The sequence below is a fragment of the Coenobita brevimanus genome, chromosome 86 (genome assembly GCF_032717465.1).
Source record: "Coenobita brevimanus isolate Jiangsu-jjx chromosome 86, ASM3271746v2, whole genome shotgun sequence".
Lineage (NCBI taxonomy): Eukaryota > Metazoa > Arthropoda > Malacostraca > Decapoda > Coenobitidae > Coenobita > Coenobita brevimanus.
Genome location: NC_137039.1, coordinates 31,625,940 through 31,653,870, shown reverse-complemented (window position 1 = coordinate 31,653,870; position 27,931 = coordinate 31,625,940). Strand labels below are relative to the sequence as shown.

Here is a 27,931-nt window from a genome sequence, read left to right as displayed (position 1 = left end):
CTCCCCTCTTTTATGATACCCTTTCTCTTTTCTTCATACTTTCATTCCTATTGCACTTATGACTGTATTTGTTTTTTCCTCTCCTTATTTCTCCAATGATATAAATTTCTTACACTACTTTCTCCCCAATCCCGTCCTCCTCCGTTTCCTTCTCTCCTCCTCTCAGTGCTCTCTCCTCATCCTCCGTTATCGCCTCTCGCTCCACATCCAGCTTTATCTTCTCAGTTTCATCATTATCATTATCCTTTGCAGAAGACGATGATTCCACTTTGGTGCCCTCAACTGGAAATGTGAAAATCAACTTACACATTTTTTCCTGTACAAAAAGTCTTAATTAAATGATGCTGTTTTTTGCTTCTGTTAATTCATCAGTAAATTACAGAAATATTGACCCCAGTCTCCACTGCTACCTATAAAGCTGACTTGCCAGTTCCAACGAATGTGTGGAAAAAGTCATGATATTTTGGAATACAGTACATCGCTCTCATGTATAACATAACCATCTTTACCTCATCTAATAACACAGAGATCCATTGCTTATCCGACAAACATGGATGAACGATTATCCAACCAACATGGACGAATAAGTGGGTTTCAGAAGAAAACAATGAAGAGCAATGGCTCTACCAGAATATACAGCCAACACTCAATACAATATCATAACACAATCATTCTGTTCATTATTATCTCTAATGGAATGTGAATGAGCATCTGGGCCTTATCAATCGACATGCTGTTGACAATTCCACTTTTTGTTCTGTATATCTTGTATATCCTCCCTTGTTTTCTGAAGCCTACCTCACCTCATCCTTAGGTACTTAAAAGTGTGGATAATGACAATCCCTGTTACTCTGTTTATACATGCTTCTCAACTCTCTCCATTACCCCTCCTCTTCCATCTCCAAAATAATGTTCCACTCTTCCACATCCCATTTAGTGATCCTCTTCCAACAACACGCAGAATGCCTCTACCCAACAGGTATCTTGAGATGATAATGATGAAAAAACAGTCGTAACAATGGAAATATTCAACTAAAAAATAATACTGAAATTTATATCTTTTTATTACACAGTAAATGAAATAACATACACCTTTTGAACTGATCTGTTGCATTTTTCATAGTTTTTAACCCTCTTTATACACCCTAGGCTAAACAATGAAACATATAGTCTACTATCATTGCTGCAGCTTTAATGCAAGCAGTATATGAGGTATGTTCAGAAAGTATCTGACCCTGAGCTCTAAAAAAATAAACAGCTAACCTGCTGAACTAGGACACTAATCCCCTTCAAAGTAGGCCCCTTCTGACTTGACACACACAGCCCTGCATTCATTCCACTGCCTGAGACATTTTTTGAAGTCAGTTTTCGGTATCTCCTGCAGATGTTTCAACGCATTTGTCATCATTTTTTCTCGTCTCCAACTGAGAACCCTTCAGTGGAGTTGTGAGCTTGGGAAATAACCAAAAGTCACATGGAGCCATGTCTGGTGAGTAGGGAACCTGCAGGACCTGCAGAATGTTGTGCTTGGGCAAAAATTCCTGAATCAGTTGAGAAGAATGGGCAGGGGCACTGTCTTGGTGCAGCTTCCAACTTGCCACTTTCCAAAGGTCTGGTCCCTTCCGCCGAAATGCGTCATGAAGATGACAAACAACGTTGAGATGCACTGTTTGTTGACAGTCTGACCTTCTGGTGTGTGATTGTGATGCACTACACCACAGTAGTGGAAAAAAAAAATAGTCAACATGCATTTTACCTTGCTGAAGACCTGTTGTGCTTTTTTTGGCCGAGGCAATCCTGCATGCTTCCACTGGGATGACTGTACTTTGGTTTCTGGGTCATACCCACACTCCCAAGTCTCATCAGTGATAACTGTCTTCAGAAAGTCTGGATCATGATTTGCACACTCCTACATGTCTTGAGCAACATTCATCAAGAAAGCTTGTTCACATGACAGGAGCTTTGGAAAGAATTTGGTGGCAACTCTTCGCATGCCCAAATCATCTGTTAAAATTTTATGTGCTGATCCGTCACTGATTCCAATTTCATTAACAATTTCTCTGACAGTCAACCAACAATTTCCCATGACCAAATCACAGACTTTCTTCACATTTTCAGCACTTCTGCCTGTTGATGGCCTGCCAGGAAGTGGGTTGCTCTTGACTGACATTCAGCCATTTTTTAAGCAATTGTACCACTCCATTATTTGTGTTGCCCTCATGGCTTCATTCCTAAAAACTTGCTGGATCTTCCTGATAGTTTCAACTTGGGTACAGTCTAGTTTTGGCAAAATCTGATGTAGTGACATTGTTCGATTTTTCAGTTATATTGTAGTGACAAGCGCAGGAAAGCAACAAACAAAAGGTGCATGATCATGAACACAGGCTGACTGACAGCCAATGAGTCACTCATGGTGGCTGGCATTAATTATGCATGTGCACGAAGGTCCTGCACTGCACAACATAAAACCTCCCCTCTATCCTCCGAGTGGTTGGGGGGGGGGGGGAAGCAGTCGGATACTTGCTGAACAGACCTTGTAATATTACCAGGTACAGTTTCTCAATTGTCCTTCTTCAGCTGCTTCCTTTGATTACTATCCTACTAACAACTGTTGTTTTATCTTATAACTTTTCTATTTACTCTTCTACTTTTTACTCCATTCTTTTTCAGGCATAACCATTATTCTGCTTTTAATTCACCACTCTCATTCTTTACAATTTCTCCCTTCTCTAATTCCTTACATTTGTTCTTTTCCATACTTATCACTTTCTTTCCTTCTTCCCTGTTTCTAGTTGCAGCTTACTGCCTGTTTCCATTTCCCCTAATAAACAGACTACTGGCCTTATCACTTTGCTCTGTCTATTCTTTCTCTCATTTTGATCTCTTGCTCATCTACCTATTCCCTCTTCTTCATCCTTCCTCTCACATCCCCCTTGCTTTAGCCAACTCTGCTTCTCTACTTCCTTCTCAGTTCCAGACTTTACCTGTCCTACTAATATTCCTATCTCTTGTTCTATTCCTCGCTCACCTGCTCCCTTTCTTCCTCACTCTACCTCTCATTTCCTCTAGTTTTTGGTCCGCTACATTTTTCTACTTCCTCCTCAGCCTCAGCCTTTACTCTGCTCTTCCCATCTCCTGTTTATAGTCTGCTTGTTTTCATCTGATGAAACTGGACCATTCCCACAGCTTCAATACTAAGCTCCTGTTGTAAGAAATTTGATGAAACCTGCTACTGAATTGGACATAAGTCTACTACTACCTTGTTACAGCCAAATGAACACAAAACTACCTACCTTCAGGTGGTGGTGGAAGGACACGGAGAGAAATTAGGTGAAGAATAAATGTGACAATAGCAAGCAGACCTGACACAAGGTACATCCCAGGACCACCAAGTGCCGAGTACAGCTGTCCACCTCCAAACATGGCCAAAGCATACCCTGGTGGAGAGATGCATGGCTAAAATTTTGGGGAGAAATCATGAATATGAAGGTTATCCTTTCAAGTATACAAATAGGACATTCCATATGTCTCCCTACACATTTATTCTTTATTGACAACATCTGTAATATATGAAATTAAATCTTTTCTCTGAACAAAGGAAGATTTGCAGTTCTGCACCTACCAGTAGCTTGATCAAATGAGAGTTCATTCATACACTTCAACATGGAAACCCCCTATTTTGCAACAGCTCGGCCATCTTTTTACACACCCATATCCTACAATCACAGTCACCTCAAATAATAATATTCTTACTTAACCTCTTAACTGCGGTTCCTTTTAAAAGGACCTATTGACACACTGCAATGTTCCTTTTAAAAGTCACAGTTCTGTTTCAAATGCTGCACCCTGTATTCTGCCGCAAGTACTTTATGTATTCATCCGCCCATGCTTGGGGTTGCCATGTCATCATTTTAGCTTCCTGCTGACTGCATTGCTCACACAAATGAGGCTAGTTTGCTACAGCGACACACAAACACACCAACAATGGCACTGCTTCCACTTATCACTACGGCAACATAGGAGCATCTACAGTAGATATTCACTAAGTGCTAATAGGTAAGTAAAAAGGTTTAGCTTTCTTGTGCAAGTATTATTATCTTTTTTTTCTTGTGTATTAATATGAATATTACTGAACTGAAAATGGGTGACTTTTGGGTGGATTGCCGCATCCGGGGCATCACTTCCGCCACCTTAGCCGCAGTCAAAGGGTTAAACTTTCATGCTGATGACAATTAGTGGATATGGTATGAAATATCAGCTTCATTAACCTTATAGTCTGATGATGTATTTTAAAAGTTGATGTTTTCTACTCACATCTCCTCAGTTATCAGCTTAGCTTCAGGTTTGGTGAAATTATTGGTGGCATGTGTTCCACTTTTAGAACAAGTCAACACAATATAACACATATAATGGGCCACTGCACAGTAAATGCTGCACTACAAAGCAGACACAACATCAACAGTGCAAGTAACCTGTGATCATCCCACAGAGGCAGCTGCTTACCTGCATGGCAGGTCTGCTCAGCCAAGCAGATAGGGGTTGAACAGCATTAACAACAACTTCCACACACTTTCACTCACATTAACAGAAACCTCTTTTATCCATCCATCCATCATCCAGTCCTATGTCGCCCCATGGGGAGCATAGGAACGTGGGGCTAGGCAAGTTGATCCGGACATTTAAGACCTCTTTTAATGAAAAGGTAATGAAGGGTATGTATAACCTCTCCTGTGGAGAGAGAGAGAGAGAGAGACAGAGAGAGAGAGACAGAGACAGAGAGACAGACAGACAGAGACAGACAGACAGACAGACAGACAGACTCTCTCCTAAGCTAAGTGAAATTATCTGGAAACAGCAGGTACAAAATATAAAATGTCACAGAATTGAAGGAGTTAACATTGTATGAAACCAAGCCCCTCCTGACCAACAATCTCATGACAGAGGCTGGTGAGCAACTAAATTAATGGATGCCTGTTGAGCTGAATGAAGAATATAAAGCAGGGGAGATAGACTGCAGTTCAGAATCATGACAAAGACAAGGGAATACAAATGCAGCATGATATACCGTACTCCTTTCACCCTACTGACCTAAAATTTTTGTTCTTCTGCAGCATATTATACATAGCTCTGTGAAAAAAAAAAAAAAAAAAAAAAGTGCTATCGCTCCACATCCTTTCCATTTCACTGTGACTAGTATTGTATTCTAGTATTAATCTACTGTTACAATGCTGTGTTCAAGATGGGGAGTCAGCATTTTTAGGACAAGTCAGAGTAAAATGAGTACACAGTAGTTCCTCTGACCTAAGCTCTCATAACAGAGGTTGGTGAGAGACTGGACTGTGGTTGAGACACCAGGTGGTGAAAGGCGGGCAGAGTGTACAACGATGGCAGTGTATCCGAGGCCGTATGTTGGACCGTTTAACACCTCAACCAACAGGGTCGACCACACCGGCCAGTACGCACCAGCCACACACAAACCCAACAGCCGGAAAATGTAGAGGAAGAACACTAGTGACGTTACGTAGTGAGCCCCAAGCCGGTCCATGAACCACTCTGACAAAAACAAATATATTTTTGTTACAAAATAACATGAAGAATAATTGATTAATTAACCCCCATGGTACAGCTGATGTTTTCTGTGGACTAGAAGCCAAATCAAGTGCCAAAACCAGCCAATTACTTCCTAGCAGTTGCAGGAAGCTCTTGGAAAAGAAGAAACCTAGGATGTGTAATAAGATTTACAGTGAACCATCGATATAACGAACTAACTGGGGGGAGGGGTGGGTCGCTATATACGAAAGTTCGCTATACATGACGGGTTCGGTATTTCCGAGGGATTACTGAACTCGGTTGGCTATATAAGGGGAGTCGTTCGGTCCTACAGGCTCAAACATAATCTAAACTAACTCTATGAAGTTTTACATTGAGAATTCACTGGTTTATGAAGTTGTATATGTAAATACAATACTGTATGAAGTTGTACAGTCGTGGTCATAAATAATCACCTAACCTCCTTTACCCCATGCCTTAGGCTGGCTCCTTTATATGCAGCAAGTCACAGTGTGGTAAGAGGGGCTGAGAGGGAGGGGCCAGAGACACCAAGGAAGGTGGGTGGGGGGACGAGCGATGGCGTGGAGGTGGGGTAAGGGAGGAGAGGGAAGGTATGTAGGGGAGGGAAAATGAAATGCAAAGTGGTGGTCATATTATTTGTCTGTTTTCTTTCATGCAGGGTATGATATAAAGGAATTAATATTTGATAGATATTGCTGCATTGCAGCTTATATAGTGGCATCAGATAATCAGCTTTAGCTAGGTGGTGTTATCAAGGGCTGGCTCGTGAGAGAAATATACTGACGTGACAGATCAAACATTAGTGCGGATCCAGATATTTGTTTTTACCCATGTATTTTGACTTCGGACACAGAATGGAATATGGATGGCTTTGACTTCCATAATGCTAATTTAAGAAACATCCTCTACCATTATACGTAATTAAATTTTGGAACTAAATATCATAATCAACCTCTGACACGGCTGTGTTCACAGTAAATATGATCATCCTCTCATTATATACTTTCTCTATACAGTCACCATCATGTGAACTATTTTATGGCATACTATATAAAATGGCTATTTAAAATAATAGTGCATAAAAGGTAAATAAATCTGATGTCTGTGCAAATGGGTGGATATAATACTGATATCTCTCATTATCTGTTAGAAGGAAAATGAAACAAAATCCTACCCAAACTCCCAAAATATACTCGTATGTATCTCACTGTTTACCACCACTGGTTAAGCCAAAGCAACCAGGAAAGCCTTAGTAAGTAGTCCAGTGGCCTCCTGCCTTTACAACCTCTTGCAGTCTTCGAGACACCAAGGAAACAATGTTGTTGATGGTTTGCTGGTTACATCTGAACAGTTCCCATTCGCCCTTGGTGCGCTGGAGGAGGCAGACTCCTGTCCTCTCCTATTGTGGCTTCCAAGCATTGACAATCTGGGCCCACACAGTCTCGCTGGCATTGCACTAACATCTGATCTGTCATATCAGTATATTTCTCTCACGAGCCAGCCCTTGATATCACCATCTGTCTAAAGCTTGTTATCTGACACCACTATACAAGGTTTAATGCGGCAATATCTACTAAATATTAACTCCTTTACATCATGCCCTGAATGAGAGAAAATAGACATATAATGTGACCACCACTTCATGTTTCATTCTCCCTCCCCTACCTACCCTCCCTTACCCCACCTCCGCAACATTTCTTGTCCCCCCACCCACCTTCTCTTCTCTCTGGTCCCCTCCCTCTCAGCCTTTCTTACTCCACTGAGACTTGCCACGCATAAAGGAGCCAGCCTGAGGCAAGGGGTACCAGAGGACAGGTGATTATTTATGACCACGACTGTACATATAAATACTATACCTATAATAAGAATGCAGCATAATGTAGTACTGTTACAGTACACTAACTGTGTCAGGATGGAATGCTGTTGAAGTACACCTACTGTGCCAGGAAGGGATGCTGTTGTCACCGTGGGCTGATTCGCGAAATTCTCTCGCATTTACGACTTTTGTTCACAAAATCCAAGGGAAGTTCGGTCGCAATTTGGCTGCTCGCTATATCCGAAATTCGCAATACCGGGGTTCATTATATTGAGGGTTTACTGTATAACAATGTGTCAGGCTCAGCTTGAGTTACAAATCTATGTGTAGTCAGTCAGAAGCAAGTTCACCAAGTGACTGTACTTGTGGCTGAATGTTTCCTGCTGAAGAGTGATGACTGTGCAGTCAGTTACCAAGACTGTAGCCACATTTCACTCTCATGGTAGTACCTCTCAGGGTGGAGGATGACCAACCATCTACCATCTTCAACTAGTCTGATAATCTGGAGAAAACTGGCAAATCAACTGTACAGGAAGACTGGAACTTAACAGGTCTCTTTTCTGTAAATTACTGTGGACTTCATAACAAAAAAAAAAGACAAAATATAACATGGACTTTTACACAAACCACATACAAATCTACACTCACTATTTATAAACATGAATGGTGCTTCAATGCCACACTGGACAAAGAGAGTTAGCCCCTGGAGAAGCTTCATATAGTTCATTGCACTGGTCCCTTGGGCCATGTCCTCTTGCATGCTGTCAGGGAAATCATCATAATCATCATCATCATTATCATCATCATATGGACTGGGTGAGGTAGGACCCAGAAAGCAAGGAATGAGAAAAACAACAGAGGGAGAATTACTGGTAATCAACCCAGTGAATGGGCCACACACTCACTGACTCACCATGCAAGCCCTTGCATTCCTGCCTCCACCTCAAAGGCAAAGGACAAGGATGTAATACATGTGACTAGGGTCCTTCTCACCCTATACACTCACTGCAGGTTCATCATACTACAATCCCTCTTTATTATAAGACATCACTGTAATGAATGAGATCAATGACTGCTTCTAACACTTTCAGTACAAGAGGCATACCATAAACTGAATAAAATCATGGTGATGGTAGCAGTAGTAGTAGTAGTAGTAATAGTAGTAGTAGTAGTAGGACTAGTAGGAGTTTTAGCCCTAGGTTCATCTGAATGTGAATCCAGCAGACTGTAGGTTGAAGTTGCCTCCCTCCTTCAATCCACCATCCCTCTGTCAGAGGATATTAAGCAAGAGTAGAGGGTATTTATTTAACTAGGCAGTGATGCTGCCCAATTTTTTATTATATGAAAAAACAATATTGATAGATAGATAAATAGATAAATGTGTATATAATCCTATGAAAGAGGTTAAACTGCACTCCCTGAATATATGACTCACATGAATATGAATGATGCTGCCAATCCATCAAAGCAGCCATTGATAAGGACAAAGATGCAAAAAACAAAGAACCGAGGCTGGCGCAGGATTGGCCACACTTTCCTCAGCAAATCTGTCTCCGTACTGATCTTCGGGACCTGCGTGAGCATCAAAAGTTAGGAATGTCTCACAGTTGTGATTATTTTAACACATACAATTTCATATTTCCACAATGCAATAAACACACTACAGTTTTCAACTAACATTTTATGAAGTGCTAATTAGTATTCATATAATTACACATTTTAACTGTTTGGCAATTTTACATAAATATAATCAATGATAATAATGGAAACCAGGTCCCTAGTCTCCTGTTTATATGGGGCAATATGGGACTAGACACTGCTGTTATTATTACTATTGCAGCCCATGTAGCACCCGAGTACTGTACTTTCATGTGTATGGGGCGATTCTCTTGTGCACACATGATCATGCTGTATACTGATCTCTCTGTTACCCCTGCATTTTTAGGTGCCTCATGGTCTACTGTTTTAAAGTACTTCAATAAGATGTGGCCCATGAGGGTCTATTTATGAGGGGTGGTTGGGATTTACTGCTCACATAATGCCCTCAGGGATAAGTACATGGTCCTACATGCTTTCAGCATCTGGACTGGGTACCTTGGACCCAGGCCCTTACAATCCTGATGGGGACATTACTCTGGATTGGATGATGAATGAATTTTACTATTATTACTATTATCATTTTTATTATTATTATTATTATTATTATTGCTGCTGCATTATAGGTATTAATAATAATAATAATAATAAAAATATTTTTATTATTATTATTATTAGTAGTATTATAATTATTAACCTTTTCACTCACAATCAGCTTCAAAGTACACATCCACCACCATGCTCGTTCCACTACCAATTGATACATGCTCCATTCACCTACCCTGATGGTTGTGGCTGAGACCATAACATCAAAGGACCCAAGAAGGATGCACATGAGGAAGGCAGGAGCATAGTTCTTTGTGATGGAGGTACCCGACCATAGATCTATTAGGAGACCACTCACAGGGCCCATCAAACCCCACCCCACTGTCCCCCATGCTCGCTGTATTCCATAGTCCCCATCTTTGCCTAGAAACATGGGATGGATTTAAATCAACATGTATACTAAACCTTTATCTTTCAACCACAGCTAAATCAAGATATACGAGATGCTGTCCAAAAGTTCCTGTTATTTAACTGAAGTAGGAAAAAAAATGTTACATCAAGTCCTAATCACCAACATCCCCTTCAAAGTAGCCTTCTTGGGTGTGCAGACATTGATCCCAGTGCATTCTTGAAGTCCTTGAGCATCAGCCTGTTCAGGACCTTCTGCAATTTTCTCCTGGATCTCCCCAGTGGTGCCACATCTTAGTCCTTTCAGCTGGATTTTCATGTTTGGAGAGGAAAAAATCACAGGAGGCGAAATCTGATGAATACAGGGGGTGGGGGACAACCAACACATTTTTTTTTATGCCAAAAACTGCTGAACAACAAGGTCTGTGTGCACAAGTGCATTGTCATGGTGAAGCACTCATTTGTTTGTGAGCCACTTGTCTGGAAGTTTTCGCCACATGTCGCCAGACAAAATGCATTGGCAAGTTCCATACGATAGGCTAACAATGTCACAAACATCATGGACTGTTATCCTGCGATCTTTGAGGATGGTTGCATGAACTTTGGCCTCGTTATCAGGAGTTGAACTCGTGGACGGGCGACCAGAATGTGCATCGTCATCTGCTGACATCCATCCATTTTCCAAACAATTAAACTAGTCTTTGGTTTGTGTAACCCCAAAAACACTGTCACCAAATGCTTGTTTTAACATTTTATGAGTTTCTGCTGCATTCTTCCCAAGTTTCACACAAAACTTGATGCACACATTACTTTTTCACATCCTCCATTTTTGAGATCACAAAATTTGCAAACTAACCCAAACAATGATAAAAAAACACACTTATGCAGCAAATGCATCCACCCTGCACAGCACCAATTGTCATACAAACATAGGGTTTATGCACTGCTACCTTGCATCCAAACATCGTATGACACGCGGTTTCAGCCCTTATTTCTAATCTCAGGAACTTTTGGGTAGCACCTCATATATCAAGTAATGGCAACACAAAATACTAGAACCATGTTATACAGTAAAAATAATAAATGACAAGCACCGATATTCAAGTGCTGTCAATTTCAGATTCTCTTTCATATCACTACCATCCCCCAAATCTTTACCTTTTAGTCAAGTTTGTGACAAGCAGGTAACATGCGGATAATATTGTCACAAATGCGTGACTCTGTATTATTACGGGAACTCGCGAACGTTAGTGAAATCCTAGAAAATTCGTTCAGTTAACCGTCCCATGAGAGCACTCCAATTTGAATATATTTTCAAAACATTTTTCACTGCTTCAGGAGTGATTGTCTTTATGTACAAACATCAGTGTAAAGTATCACTGAGCAAAGTTGGTGTGTGTGTGTGTGTGTGTGTGTGTGTGTGTGTGTGTGTGTGTGTGTGTGTATACATACATACATACATATATATATATATATATATATATATATACACAATACATCGTTTGCTTGCCTCTTATATTGGTTTGAGAAGGGCAGCCACGTCCACTTCCTGTGAACATGCCCTGTACCAGGCATGAGAAACAGATTCAGTTCAGTTGCAGAGGGACAGCAACCAGGGCCAGACTTACAGCAGGGCAGTGCAAGAAAGTGTTTCCCAGAGGCCATCCTCATGTCTCAATCTGCAGGTCAATGCAGTTCTGCAATGCCATACCTCTCCACTCACGGTAGTTACTTGGAGAAGGAGAGCTCCCATGTACAGACCAACGGCAGGCCAGTGCAAGAAGTGATTCCTGGAGGCCCTTCATGTCTCAAGCTGCAGGTCACCTTAGCTCTGCAATGCAATACCCCTCCACTCACCGAAGTTAGTTAGTGATGGGCAGCCCCAAGAAACGGACATCAAGCGCAGTGTGTGAGAACCGTGACCAGCAAATCACCTTGTTTCCTTGCAGTTCTTGACCCCATCCTCGTTGTTTGTAGCCCGAGACACAGAAGTTCAGGACAGAGCAGTGAAAGATCGTGCAAGATAGCAGTCTCCTTGCAGTTCTGTGGCTCCATATCTCCAATTACCAGTATTTTCTGTGTTTTCATGGTTGAAGAGTATTTACTAGCTTGTTTGCATGTGAGTGAACTTATTTGCTTGAGGCTCTTCTAATGTAAGAATTCATTCTGCTGTGAATAACAAATTTTCTGTTCTTCTCTTTTAAGCTCAATAAAACATAAAATCGTGTTTCATTTTTCCATATTGTCCTCACATAATTTTCTTTGCTTCCAGTCTGCAGAGACTTTTTTTTACTTTAATCATGACTGGTGGTTAACCCAGTTCTTTCAAATTAATTCACAATAAAACTGTCTGCACAAGCTAGGAGAGGCGAAAGCAAGAATCTGGTTTCATATTACTAAGTTCCAGAGTTAATTATTAATTGTAAGGGGACAAGGGTCATTCTTTCTCTGAGGCCAACAATACTAATAATTCCGCTTTCGTGAGTGGTTATTCCCAGCCGAGTACAATAGGTACTGTTTGATGAGAAACTTTATAAATCTCTCGTTTTCAGAGACTGGCAACGTAAGCCAGAATAAAGTCAAACTCAATACAGTAAAACCTCGATATAACAGACTTCAATGTACCGGAATTTGCTTTTATCGGACTCAAGGAGCCTATTGGACTAAAATCTTATATATCGGGAAAAGTCTGATAAAGCCAGAAGTGGTCTGGACTGCCTGACCTCAGTTCAGCTTGGGCAGGGGGATGGTGGAGAATGAGGATGTTTGGGCAGGCTGTCGTGACCTTGATGATGGGCGTTGGATGGGCATTGGATGGTTGTCATGACCCTGATGATGGGCATTGGGTGGTTGTTGTGACCTTGATGATGGGTGTTGGATAGGCATTGGGTGGTTGTTGTGACCTTGATGATGGGCATTGGGTGGTTGTTGTGACCTTGATGATGGGTGTTGGAAGGGCATTGGGTGGTTGTTGTGACCTTGATGATGGGTGTTGGATAGTTGTTGTGACCTTGATAATGGGCACTGGATTGGCATTGGGTGGTTGTTGTGACCTTGATGATGGGTGCTGGATGGTTGTTGTGACCTTGATGATGGGCACTGGATGGTTGTCGTGACCTTGATGATGGGAACTGGATGGTTATTGTGACCTTGATGATGGGCACTGGACGGGCACTGGGTGGTTGTCATGACCTTCATGATGGGCTTTGCATAGGCACTGGAGTGGGTCACGATCTTGAGGACGTAGAGTGCTGGATGTGAATTGGATAACAAGTAATGAAGCAACAGCGCTAATGAACAAAAGAAGTTGGTGCGATCTGGACTAATGTCTGATACATCGGAAAAAGTCTGGGTTAGCAAGGGGAAGTCCAGATGTTGTTTTTATCGGAATGGCTTGGGCCCCAATTAGTCAATTACAGTGAAGTTTTACTGTACAGTACTTTACTTTCATAAGTCGATTCCCCTTGTGATAAGTGACAAGACTCCTTCTCCCCTCATTGACAAATGGTGACTTTCCTTTTTCACCCATGAAAATAGGCGATATCCCTTCCCCCAACGATAGATATCATTTCTTCCCTGTTCCCAAGAATGCCTTATTTTGATCCTAAAAATGTACCTACAGAAAGTTTCTTTTACCCGAGAACTCCAAGAGGTGACTGGAGTTTTTCTGTTGCTGGGTATCCACAATGCTGTCACAGAAGAGGTCAGTCTTCTACCTTTCAAAGATATACACTAAGTCCACTTTCACAAAACCTACAGCCATCATTCCTCCATCTTGAATGTGTGACTACAGCAAGAGTTAACACTAGAACATGGTGTTAGTTACCAAGCAGTAACTACTACAAAAATGGATGCCAAGTTCTTCAACTTTCTTATTCTAAGAAAAAAATACTGTAACTAAAACCTCAGCCAAGTTAATGTGGATGCACTATAAACTGACAACAAAATATCGCCACAGTCTAGATGGATTTAAGATGCAATGGGATGAAAATCTCCATTATGTTAATACAGTAAACTGTCAATTATCCGTCACTGCAACATTAACAGGCAATACCTGGTGAAAACACGCAATACCTGGCACCAAAATGGGATGAAACCAGCAGTTCTATGCAATATCTGGCATCAGGGTGTATCAATTGGCTTACAAATGGTCGCCAACCAGCGCTGTATTACTGTACTGTATCATTATTTTATTGCATTTTATGTCTAATTTTCATCTTTTAATCATGGAAAAGTTTTTAGGATAGAGGTTCAAGACGGACAGTAACGCAGTATCCGGCTCAACATCGAATATTGAGCTGACTGAGAGTACTAAGCAATATCCGGCATTTTGCTTTAACCTTGGCAAGGCTTGGCTGAATTACGCTGGATAATAGAGAATTTACTGTATATATGAACTATAGGCAGACAACACACTACCAGAACCAGGATAGAAGTAGGTTGCAAAAGGACCAAAAATCTGTACTTAATGTGTACAAACTTTAGACTAACAGCATACCACAGTCACAATCTGAATAGTTCACTTACCAATGGTGTCTACGATGATGGCATCAGTGACTGAGACAGCAGTATTGAAGTTGAGTAGAGCAACGAGGAGAAGAACAGCATACAACCAGAACTGCCAGTACTGCCACACACTCGAGCACTCACTGCCCTTCCACTCGCCTCCTTGGCACTCAAGACTACAATGGGGGAACACCAAACTTATAATAGTACAGTACTGTAATGGTTATGATTTGGCTTGTCAAATGTGCCAGTTCTGACAATTCACATGTAAACAGATCATATACAATACCATACTTTCAGGAAAAGATCATATGATCATCTTCCACTGACATTTTTCTTTCTTTGTCTAAATATATCACTACTGGAAATCATTTTATTAAAAAAAAATAATAATAACTCTCTCAATATATCCAAACTACCTGAACTTAACTAAATGCAAAACTTCCCATTCTCAATACAGTACAGTAGAAGTCCTGTGATCCGAATCGCAGGGGACCAAGGATCTTTTGAAGGACTACTGTTTTTTTTGGATTATTGGGTGGGCCCTTTGAAAACAGAAATACAGTACGTACATGATCATTAAATAAACACTTAAAATAATAGGGGTTATTGTTTTACTCACCGGAAATGCACAGAAGTGTAGATGAATAGTTGCAGGCAGCTACATCCAAGCCCGATGGGAAGTCCAAGCCAGATAAATACTTAGATAATGCTCAGAAAATTTTGAAAAAAGCCCAGAAAAAATAGAAAAGTTTCGCCCTGACAAATTCAGAGTACTGTACTCGGATTTTTGGATTATTGGTGGTTGGACTAGAGGACTTTTACTGTACTTACATGTTCTCTTGAATCAGCACTCATTGTTCTGTCTCTCATTGAAACCATTACATCATACTCTTTTCACTACACTCAAATCTGCAGGCACCTTCCTCGTTTACTGTCCAATTTTCACTACCATACAGCACCCCATCTTGCATTCATGAAGATACAGTATTTAGTTTATCTTTCACAGAGATAAATCCATAAACTGGATGAATTAAAATGGAAGACTAACAACTAGGATGTCAGAGTGGTAAATGAGGAGGTGCCACTGTTCTGTAATGAACTCACACCAACTTTGTTCAAGATGGCCATTCTTTGATGATATGTTTTACCACATGCCTGATGTTAGCGTTGACCAGATCTACTGGCACCGTGGCCCCCTCCAGTTGGTAGAGGCGGCCCTGGCTGCCTGTGGTCTCCTGGCTCCCCACCAACCCCCACAGTGGCATGTCAAAGTGCTCAGAACCCCCAGGAGCAAAGCTCTCCCGTCCAGTCTCAGGTGACAGTACATGTAACTTATGTGGGGTCCGGTGTGCTGTGACCTTGAGTGAAGTGGAGTTGATGCAGGCCTGTGGCTGGCTGCACCGTGCTACACAGTCCCATGCAACTGCCACAAAGCATTCACCTGTGTCATAAGGCCAGGGGTCAAAACTGTTAGTGGAAAATATTACTGTATACGCAGGTGATAGACACGCTAGTAAGTGATGGTGGAAAAATGTATGGAGGTGATTGGCACACTACCAAGTGGTTGTGGTGATCTATCTATCTATCTATTGCCAGACGCCTCAACCCCATTCGGGGTGGCCACTAACAAATCGCCTCCACGCTGCCCTGTCCCCCGCCATTTCACTGCCCTGCTCCCAACTCACCCCCCCTCTCTCATATACCTCTCCACCCCATCCCTCCATCTCATCCTCGGCCTCCCCCTCCCTCTACTACATGCTACAATAACTTTCTCAATATACTCTAATACTCACATACACTTGGAGATATAAGAACCTGCTAAATATCCTGTGACTGTCTGGTGGTACCTCACAATCCTGACATGACAAAGTATGGAACTTTGTGAATGAACTCCTTCATTACCATAAAAAGACCAAACCCATGACCAGTCATGCTTGTTAATTGTTGTGAATATGTATTTCAGTTTCTTCTCTCCCCGTCCACTGAGAACTCTCGTTGTCCCTCCAATAGCCTGCGAAAATGCATCATACTGTAGGTCCATTCTATTTTGAGCACCGTCAACATTCTGCATGCCAACAAAACAAGATACAACATACACTCAACATTCACTCTATGTACTCCTGTATTTGTGGGAAACTAGCATAGGATGACCATGCTGCACAGAAACATCAAAGATGGTAAACCAATCCCATTTTGCCACCTTTGGAGTACAGGGGCCTGAGGCAATACTACTGTAGACCAGAACACTGAAGGGTATGAGGCCACCCTATAACCCTAGTAACAAATAAATGATGGAATGTATTTGCCCTCACCCTGTTTCTGTCCAACTCTCTATGGCAAGAGTTAACCGATACTCCCAGTCCTTCATTCATGTATAAAACAGGTCAGCTCTGGAACTGTCTTCATCTGTCAGTATTTCCTTCTGCCTATTACTTTCAGTCTTTTAATCCAGGTATACTGAACTGAACAGATCTTGAATTTGGCTTCTTTTGGTAGGGGAGGGGGAAAACAATCTCTTGAGCTTCTAGCCTTTGGTTCTTTCTTCCTCACATTTAAAAACAGATAAAAAATCTGATAATCTCAAGGACTCAAACCTTAATGTGTAAGCCAAACCATCTTCTGAACCAAGAGTTCTACTATCATGTCACCAGGTGTCATTATAACCTATCAGTAATCAGTGTCACACATCCAATGAGGTCTTTTATGACATTCTTGCTACCCCCTGATGATTATATTTACCTTAGGAATGGTCTCTTTTGTATTGAAGGAATTACTGAAGGGCCTATTAAATCCCTCCGGTCTTAAAAGTCTCTCCAAAGTTAAATAAAACTGTCTGAAGACAGCATAAAAAAACACACACACACACACACACACACACACACACACCAATGTAAACAGGCTAACTCCTTCTATCCAGTCATTTTATATTTTATTCTTGCTACCTTCACATGATTCTGTTTCGCTACTGTGTTTCTGAAATGTCAGGTGGTAGGTGGTGACGACCATCATCCATTCACTTGATGTAGTGCTGCCTACTTCTTCCTTCACCTTCATCATTCTTGATCTGTGTCTGCCCTCCTCTCTTCCTATTTCTCCCATCCTTCATGCCTTTTTTTATTACTCTTCTTTTCTTTTCAGGTGGCTTTACATAGTGACAAGCCTAATGGTTCCTGTAAGCCAGGAAACTACAATGCTGGGTGGCAATCATATAACCATCCCACACATATTCCCTAGTTAACAAATGGGTTGGTAGAGGGTTACTGCCCCTCCCCACAAAACAACTAACTCAGAGACAAACAGCCACCCCTTAAGGGATTATGGTGTCTGGCTATAGACATACAGACAGACAGGAATGAAGAGGTTAGCTACAGCCTCAATTCCCCCCTTTACAACATGAGATTTTTTCTGGGTCAAAAAAGAGAAAAAAAATCTGGATGTAGCAAAAACACAGCTGCCCCTCATCCAATAAAGTAGATACATTCCTGAAGGTTGTGTGTTTGGCAAGGATTGTGTTTACACAGTACAGTATGTATCCTACTGGAAACTTGAGATTACATTCCCAAACTTTTTCGCTCATCACTCCTGGACATAACATCAGAGGACCCATCATTACACCGGGCTCTGCCATCGTTAGGCAGGGTAGAGTGGTCTTTCTACCCCCATCACTAATTCGGGATATCACATATAGGGGTATTGTAAATCGGGGTTTCCCTGTAATTTTTTTCCCTTCCAGAGCATATAAGATCATTTACTTTTGTGCGAATAGAACAGTCACAAATATGCTGCCATGCATACATGAGGTTCACATTCAAGTTCATGGAGGAGGGTCAACTTTAAACCAAAAACATATTCACAATCAAGAAGTTCATGTTGGAGGAGGGTCAACTGTAAACCAAAAACAAATTCACAATCAAGAAGTTCATGTTGGAGGAGGGTCAACTGTAAACCAAAAACATATTCACAATCAAGAAGTTCATGTTGGAGAAGGGTCAACTGTAAACCAAAAACAAATTCACAACCAAAAAGCTCATGTTGGAGGAGGGTCAACTGTAAACCACAAACAAATTCACAATCAAGAAGTTCATGTTGGAGAAGGGTCAACTCTAAACCAAAAGACAATGTCACTAGGTTTAAATGGTTAATTATGAATAAAACCATTTGGAAGAACCATGAATAAGCTAAAAATGACATTACCAGACATAAGTATTTGACTATAAAGCTTACCATCATCCTGGGCCAAGAGCATAGTATCCCCTGGAATGGACGTCTGCGTCCCCACTGGTTCTGGCGTCGACACCCCATCCTTCTCCCCAACCCTCACCACCTGTGCCTCCAACCTCAGGTCTTCACGCAAGGGGGGGATGAAGTATATGGAGCTGAAGCTCCCCGTCATCAGGGACAAAGTCAGGAGGAAGATGACGCGGCGGTAGGACGGGAATGTATCTGCCAAAGCTGCTATAACTGGCTTCAAGAAGATGACACTCACAAGGAAGGTGGCTTTGAGGGTTCCTGTCACTGCCACAGGGATGCCCAATTGCACGCCCAACACAATCAGGAATGGGAAGATTGGGGCCACACCTGCCAGGATGACACACAAAAAATGGAGCATAGCCTAAATGTAAAGAGTATAAGATCTCTATCTCACCCCATCTGAAAAGAGATCAGGATGATGATGTTGATGATGGTGATGACAATGATATATACTGTGTAAGTTACTGATAATTCTGATAACCATACACTGTACAAAATCTTATTTTATCCCTGCATACATCAGCTATCTTCAAACAGCAAAGTTGGATCTTATTCCGGTTACTGTACTACCAAATGACTTAATCAATGTATGGTACCACATCACCTCTAATATGTTAGAGGAAAAAAAAAAAAAAATCCAGATCGATTGTGACATTACTGGGGGTACCACTGGATCATTTTCTTCAGTTGAGGAAAAAGACCTACCTTTGGTGTATTACTGATGGAATTCATCTAGCAATGCAACTACACTTTTAGCGAAAACAGTTCTACATCATTATAATAGATCATCACCTCTACGCTTCCCACTATTAATGGCCTGGGCTGGTTTCAGAAATATGATGGGAGAAAACCATAAAAATGTAATTAATAATGGACTGCCCTGTGAAATAAGCCACACATCCAATCACTTATCATTGACACATTTCAAATGTCCAGCTCCATCTCACAAGCAAATCATTCACACAATAAATACTAGTATGGTACTTATTATATAACTGAAATTCAGTGTCCTCATTAAAAGTTAGGAATGAGTCTCCTTGGTTACAAATCAAATCAACACACCAATCTGATTACATTTGGCCATCAACTGAGCTTATAAGGGTTAGCCATCTTTGCTGGGTTGGAGCAAATGGGCTACAAATATATGATCAAGGAAGGCCACAAATAAAAATTGAGTACAGCACCATATTGTGAGAAAGGGTGAGCAATTACTGTACTATACTCATTTTACTCTGACTTGGCCTAAAATTATCGTCTCTCAATCTCAAATACTGAATTATGACAGCAGATTAATGCTAGAACATGATGCTGGTCATGCAGGAGTGCTATGGTAAGGATACCGAGCTGCAGCATTGTCTTTTTCTGCCACTGATTTACATGAATTAAGCTACAATGGAGTGAAAATCTGGGCCAAATTAAGGTAAAAAAAAAAAAAAAAAAAAAAAAAAAGAGAGAGAGAGAGAGAGAGAGTATATAACAGGTGCACAGTCACTCACATCCTAGAAAGCAGAAGTAGTGGACCTTAATGGGGATAAGATGTTTGTTGATCTTCATAGTGTTGTTTCAGTCTGGAAAAAAGGAGGAGAGTGTTAGTTACAGGCTTTAATGTAAGATAAATCCATAGCTACTACATTGGTGAAACAAAACGCCTACAGGGATACCTTGGACTGCCAAGGCTCTGCGGTGCACCAGTTACAGGCAACATGACTGTCTTCATTATAAATCCACAATAAAATGACATGAATATGACCCAGAAATAGGAAAGAGAATGTGACGAAGCACAAAGCCCCTTCATGCAATCATTTACTCTTCATTCAAGCCTTTTAAATCTGTACTTGTCCTCTGTGGCAGAAAAATAAATAAAAATGCATACATGGGCCTACCAGTATCTAGCCAGTAATTTCTTGTCTTTTTAAATGTGCTTCACATTCCACGAACTACTGTACCCAGTTAAAACAGGTGCAAACTTTTGTTCAGTGGATTTCCATACGTACCGTACTTCATCCAGTGACTTCAGTCCTATGTCATGTCTTTTACTTCCTCAAATCCCATCCTTTGCTCCCATACAAATTCATTTGTTGTACAAAACCCATTCATCTTCTTTTTGCATTCTATCATTCCTTCCACACTCAAATTAGCCTTTCTTTCTATTTTCTTTAACAAAAGCTGAGACAAAACTGAATTACTGTATCTTAAAGATCATTAACTGTCTTGTCTGTTTACTCAAACCAAGCACCATATGTTGCAGTTCCTACAATCCTCTGGTCAGCAGTAACTAGTTTGAACTGTGAACTTGACCCTTTTTGTGACTGACCAGTCATGCCACCATTTTCTGTAATGTAATGGCTGTGCTTAGTCCAATGTGAGGAGGATGAGGTAGCATGGCCTCCCTCAGCTTAGTCTCAGTGAACTGAGTGCTTCACAAAACTTACAACAAGTGAATAATGGGCTTTGGTCTAACAAAAAATTCTAAACTAAATTACTGGGTACAGTACTGTATCATGATACAGTCAGCGTTCACATGATGCACGATCCTATAATGCGAAACTCAAATAGCACGGAAGGCAAAATTTTATGTCCAAATTTAGCCACAACACAAAAATGACAGACATTACGCAGGCGGAGGAAGCGGACCATTTTTTTTAACACCATACTACTTGATGATGATTGACATAACACGGCCAGAGGCACCACATTATGATTCAAACAGTCACAACGCAGCAAACTAAGGTCATAACGTAGTGGGAACAGACACAACACAGCTAGTGATAGTCATACCGCTGGTTGCATCAGCCTATGACATATGGGTGTCACGTGTCTGCACAGGGTGTCGTCACAGCTGACTGAGCATTCCTGCCCCAGTTGAACCTACCATCTCCCCACAATCTGGCTGCATGTGCTCTGTGTGATCTTTGTGACCAGTAAGAGCCCTACTCTGCCTCGGAACCCCACTCCACTTCCCCCCGGCTAGCCCATAACCTCTTCCATTCAAGGTGAGGAATCCTCCAGTGTTTGTATGTAATGAAGTCTTTATTAGGTAAGTACAGTAAATGTCCTGGGAAAAAAAAAAAATGAAAATTGCCCCAAAAGGTATGTTTGGGGCTGGCTTAGGTGCCGTGAAACCCTACATGAAAACATACGGCCCCATAACATGGAATTTTCATAAAGCGGGAGCTTCAGTGTACAACATTCCCACATTATGTGTGCACTCGCAGTATTTATGTACAAACTGCACAGTACTGTAGTTACATTCAATTAACAGGCAAGGGGAAGGCGAGGAGATGGAAACTTACTACTATGTGGGCTGAGCTGGCCTGGTGGTGAGTGATGGGACAACAGGGCAAGGGTATTGTAGATCCATGTTATTTCATTATTTTATATTTTGCATTTTATATTTCACAGCCCTATAAATTACACCCATCTATACTGTATGGTCAACTACCCATAATGCACAGTAAAGTCCAAAATGGCAACACATTACACCTTCTGAATATGAGTGCTACAGTCTGGTTGCATTGGTGGGGTATTTGTTTAATGATTAACCTAAGGTAATCTCTGACAACAACATATTAAACACGGGGCTGTTTGGCCAGACTGCCTAGGGAACAACTACTACATATTAAACGTGCAACATTCTTATGTATCTGTAATCTGTGATGAAGGTAATAACAACAGGTATGGTCTGTCTATCTACTGCCAGATGCCTTAATCCCATAAGGGGTGACCACAGACAGATCGCCTCCATGTCGTCCTGTCCCACGCCAATTCACTGCCCTACTCCCAGCTCACCCCTCTCTCTCATATACCTCTACACTCCCCTCCATCTCATCCTTGGCCTCCCCCTCCCTCTCCCCCCCCTTCCACCTCACTCACATATGCTCTCCTCATCAGTCTCTTGCTCTCCATCCTTTCCATAAGGCCAAAGCACATCAGTGTATTTCTCCCAAAGCTTTCTATCACGTCCACATCCACACTACAATGCTTCTTCACTTCCTCACTTGTCAGTCTGTCTCTTCATGTGACTCCACATGCTCCTCTCAAATAACTCACTTCCACTGCTCTCACTCTTGACTTGTGTCCCTTCAACAAGGTCCAAGCTTCACTTCCATACAGTAACATTGGTATCACAATATTGTCATGCAGTGACTTTTTTTTACTTCCATGCTCACTTCCCTGTTTTTTATAACTGCTTTCAAAGAACCAGCAACCTTTCTTCCTTGCTGTACCCTTTCAAGCACTTCACCCTCCAAACTTCCATCCTTACTCATCACACTACTAAAGTACTTAAACACACTCACATTTTTCTATTTCCTACTCATCCAACCTCACTGTATTTTTCTCAAAGACTACAACTTTACTCCTCCCTACATTCACCTTTAGATTCCATTCCATGCACACTCCTAAACTCATTCACCAAGCCTTGCAGCTCCCCTTCGTCTTCACTAAACAACACAGTATCACCTGCAAACAACAGTGTCTCTTATTAAGCAATGTGAATGAGACAACTATGTTCAGTCAGTACCAGAAGTTGTGTCACCTCTCCTGTTTCCCTCTCCATGGACTACAGAAAATGAGCCAAGTAAGTTCACAGAAATTGACCCTGATGGCTTTATTTAGTTATGATGTCAAAGATAAGGGAGAGCTGCCATGAGAAATTTGCCACAAGGGCATGGGAAGTAATTCTATCTTGTCAGTGACTGTGATAAGTGGGTGTATAAGAGATGTGGTGATAATGCTGATTTTCTGTGTGTGGTGCATCACTGAGAGCATGTGGAAATTGTCAGGTGGGAGAGGACTGACCTTGCTGATGAGTCTCTTGAGTGTGTAGACGAGTTCTGTTATTTGGGAGATATGTTATGTGCTGGAGGTGGGGCTGAAGCTAGCTCTGTGGCTAGAGTGAGGAGTGCTTGGAAGAGGTTCAGGAAGCTGTTGCCTCTCCTGACATTGAGAGGGCTCTCCCTCTGTGCTAAGGGGACCTTTGTATGCAGCATGTGTTAGGAGTGTAATGCCATATGGTTGTGAGACCTGGGCAGTAAAGGAAGAGGATATTTACAGGCTCAAACGTACAAAAATGACATTGATTTGGTGGATGTGCAGTGGATCCCTGCGTGCGACGCCTGGAGAGGCTAGGCTTACATTGGAAGACTTGAGAGGTAGGATGGGAGTGGAATATATTGATGATGTGATGAGGAGAGGTAGCTTGAGATGATTTGGGTATGTGGAGAGGATGAGGGATGATAATTGGGTGCAGAAAATGAGATGAGTTAATGTTGAGGGTAGGGTTGTGAGAGGTAGACTGAAAAAGACCTGCAATGATGTCATTAAGTGTGACCTCAGGGACAAAGGACTGAATAGGGAAGGTGCCACAGATCGTGCACCATGAAGAGCCGCCATTAGGTGACCAAGGCCGACACATGCAAGCATAGGCCTACTGCAGCCTTTAAAAATTAAACAAAATAAAATGATGAGTGTCACTTTTGTTTATTGCTGCAGTTTCCCGAGCCAAGTTTTCTAAACTCAAGGCATGAGAAGCAGGGAGAGATGAAAGGACTTTTGGTGCTGACTGTCCCTAAATATAAAAGTTTAGGGGAATACCGGTATATACACCTCAGCGATATGCTGATAAGCTAGTGATAAAGAGATAACTCTCCATCTTGAATGCTGAGTTATAATATGAAATTACTACTAGAATAAAGAGTACATCACAAAAAAAATGTTATGGATAGGATGTAGAGCCACTGTATTATCTTATTCTGCCCTTAAGTTATGGGAAACAGGCTGCATAAGGACAATTTCCACCACACAGAAGTAAATGAACCAGTGCACATATACAGGTATTCTTGACAATTCACTAGTATTTTATGATAAGGCTGCTTTCAACTAAGTCTCTGCTGAGAAACAAATATTTACCAATGCAGCAACCGACAAAACTGCTTGCAAATTCAGCAATTAGATGCATCACAGTTTCAGCACATACAGTGTTTACACCTAACTCTTGTTTTAGTGTGTAAGCCAACATGCAGTTATCACATTACAATACTAACAGTGGCATTACATCATAACTATAAGTGATACAGCACGGCAATTATTTCTTATCAAACACTTTATCTCAATGTTTTATGATAAGCACAGTACAGGAATCTTTTAACTCCTTTCAAAGGTTACCTCACAGAAACATAAAATAGGGGTTTTGCTTATTTAACCCACATCCGCCCAGTGTCCTCAGTGTAGGACGGAACTGGACATTTTCGAAAGTCAATAAAGAAGGATACCCCGGGGTTGCAACCTATACGCTTTGTGAATATGAGCTGATAGGTGAAGGGCAGTACACTAAGTCCCCTTCCAACACAATCCCCCACACAGGAACCCTGGGAGCTAATGGGTTAAGCACTGGTATATCAGTCAGTTTCATTAACTCAATTGGACCCAATATCCTCAGTATAGGATGGAACTTAGCATTTTAAAGTTAATAAAGAAGGGAACCCTGGTGTAGGGACCTGAGTCTCGCAACTATCAGCCAATATGCAGAGGGCAGTAGCTTAGCACCCGTTCAGTACAATCCCTCACACAGGAACTCTCAGAGCTAATGGATTAACCCGAGGCGTCCCATCGATGTATGGGTATGTTGCAACGTTTTGTCACAACTAGACCCATCGACGTACTTGTACGTCGAGCAATTGCAAGGTTCATAATTTGCACAATTTTCAATTTTCGCAAGTGATTTTTGGTACGTATACACGGGACACCTTCCTCTACAAGATGCCAGGCAGGGACAATGCCTTACCCCACATGACCTCCCCCCCCCATGCCACTGTCTTGGCAATTCACCTGTTACCAGTGACCTGGCCAATAAAGACATTCAGGGCCAGAGTGATTCCCCAATCGATGACAATGTGGAGGACACAGTTTACGTTCCACTAGAGGCAGAAACAGTCAGAAATGATGCTCAGGTAATGTCGCCAAAAAAGGTCAGGTATGTTGATGTGTTAGTGAGTGAAACAATGCTTATACTGCCTATATTACTGTTTGAAAACCAATATACTCTCGTACTACATATAAATTCGTACCAAATAAATAAATAAATACCGTTTATGAGTGGTGTGAAATAGTTACCCTCCCATAGAACTCATTTTCTTCAGAGCCAGCCTGATAGAAAACCCAGTAAGGCAAGGAGTACTGCTACCTGTATCGAGTATTTTAAACCTCAGGTGAGCGATTTCTCTATGAATTTTTGATGTTTCTCACCAAAAGCAGAGGTTTGAGCCAAAAAAAAAAAATTGTTCCAAAATTGGTTGGGATGGGGGGGGGGGGTCTGGAGGAAAATTGGTCGGGACAGGGCAGGTTAAGAGGACTATATAACAGCAACTATTGATTTCCCATGGAAGTATCATACAAGAAAAGGTGCTTCCACAGGTGAGATCTAATGACAAAACATCACTAATATAACCACCTCAAGTTTGGGCTGAAAGGAGAACTATATTTCTGACAGTCCTATCACACATTCAATATGGAAAGGAGCATATGTATAAGAGTCCAAGTGGTAGCATGTGAGTGTGTAGTATCATATTTTACACACAGGAAAACTACTGGGCCCTACACTGGCCTACTTATAGGGAAATAAATCTTAACTTAATGGATAGGCACACTCAAACCTCAATTTAAGGGACTAAATGGGGAATCAACTTGTCCCTTACTTGAAAATGTCCATTGTTTTACCACATATAAAGACAAGCTTATGAAATGCAATGATTGTTTCACTTTTCTTACTTATATGATTATGAACATTATTTTAAAGGTACCGTATAAAGAAAAATATTATTGTATTGTGTACCGTATAACCTCAACATTACGTATCACTTCTGAATGGCCTTGTCCGTTTGACAGGTAGAATATGAGTCCCTTAAATCCGAAATCCCTTAAATGGAGGTCCCTTAAATTGAGATTTGAGTGTATATACATTTTCAAGGAAAATGTAAACAGCATTGCAGAAAATTTGGGTGATCACACAAAATTAATACTGTATCTCGTTTGTTCAAAGGTATGAGACGAATAACTTATAATCATACAACCCCCACAAAATATATGAATAATAATAATAATGACGACGCTCAATCAGCCTACAACCACTCGCACTCTCGTCCTGCAAGTTTATCAAGAAATTATACGGTAAACGTCCTATGAAATGTGGTCGAAATTTCTATGGCAAGGCTGGTGGGCATTCTCCTACACTTTTTTTATGACTTGCAAGTTTTCTGCAATAACAATGGGTAAGCCGCCCGTCGCAACGTGTTGCAAAGATCTTATCGACCAAGCCTAGACACTCGCGCATTTCTCTTTGTATTTACGCACAATACAAACTTACCTGATCTAGCGTAGCGTATATGACGGATTTATGTATCACCTGAGATCAAGAGGATAAAAGATCAATCATATAAAAACACTAAACCCGTAAGACAAATTTGTTGCACCTTGACCTTCCCTTCTCGGCGTTCAACAGCTGACTGTAGTAGCAGTGTTGCCAAATCCGTCACTTATAGTGCTAAACTGACTCAACAATGAGCTAGAATGTCGCTAAACACAAAAAAATCCAGAAAATCCGTAGGAAAGGATCTATAGTCACTCGATATTCGCTAAAAATTTGCAGAAAGCTATAGAAAATAACCAGATTTTTTTGCACTAATTGTTGAAAATTGCCGTTAAATGGGGGTTGACATCTCTATATCTAGCGAAATAAAATGCTAAGTTGTAATACTGTATGATGCAATGGCGTGGGTAGAAGCTTACAGTCAGAAAAAAGTTCGCAAGCAATTCGCCTGCTTATTCTTCATGTGTCAGACACTTTGATCCGTGACGTATCTCATCACGTAGAATCATTTATGGCCAGAGAAATGTACAGTACCAATCATCGCTCAGTTTATTCTTATTAACCAACAAATGAAAATGAGTAGAGTGAGATATTAGTGAACTTTTGTCCTCTACTGTACGTGAGAGAAAAGGGTAACTGTTGTAAAACAAAAAGGGACCTCTGAGCGAATTTTCACGTTCTTTCAGTATCTGCTCTTTGCAGCCAAAAACAGTCTGGCCAGGTCGCTGCGTTATTGTTTCAGTATGTAGCAAAGAAAAATATATTTTGTTTTCCAGTTAGTAGTATCTATATGTTTCCTCTTGATTATTGTGGTCTTGCATATATTCTGCTCTATGAATCAGCATAAAAAGTCATATACACTTTTTTTT

General features: G+C 41.2%; 1 protein-coding gene across 1 annotated transcript; it reads right to left on the bottom strand.

Annotated features, from left to right (window-relative positions):
• On the bottom strand, positions 1-27,138 carry LOC145410549 (major facilitator superfamily domain-containing protein 6-like). Its single transcript, XM_080280667.1, has 11 exons — positions 27,060-27,138; positions 20,194-20,265; positions 18,671-19,024; positions 15,595-15,887; positions 14,465-14,612; positions 9,765-9,952; positions 8,823-8,959; positions 8,036-8,148; positions 5,302-5,553; positions 3,294-3,437; positions 1-282 (listed from the first exon to the last, which is right to left on the bottom strand). The coding sequence occupies exons 2-11, from the start codon at positions 20,249-20,251 to the stop codon at positions 110-112; spliced, it is 1,860 nt and encodes a 619-aa protein (XP_080136793.1). The 5' UTR covers positions 20,252-20,265; positions 27,060-27,138; the 3' UTR covers positions 1-109.
• Positions 27,139-27,931: the final 793 nt, after the last annotated feature.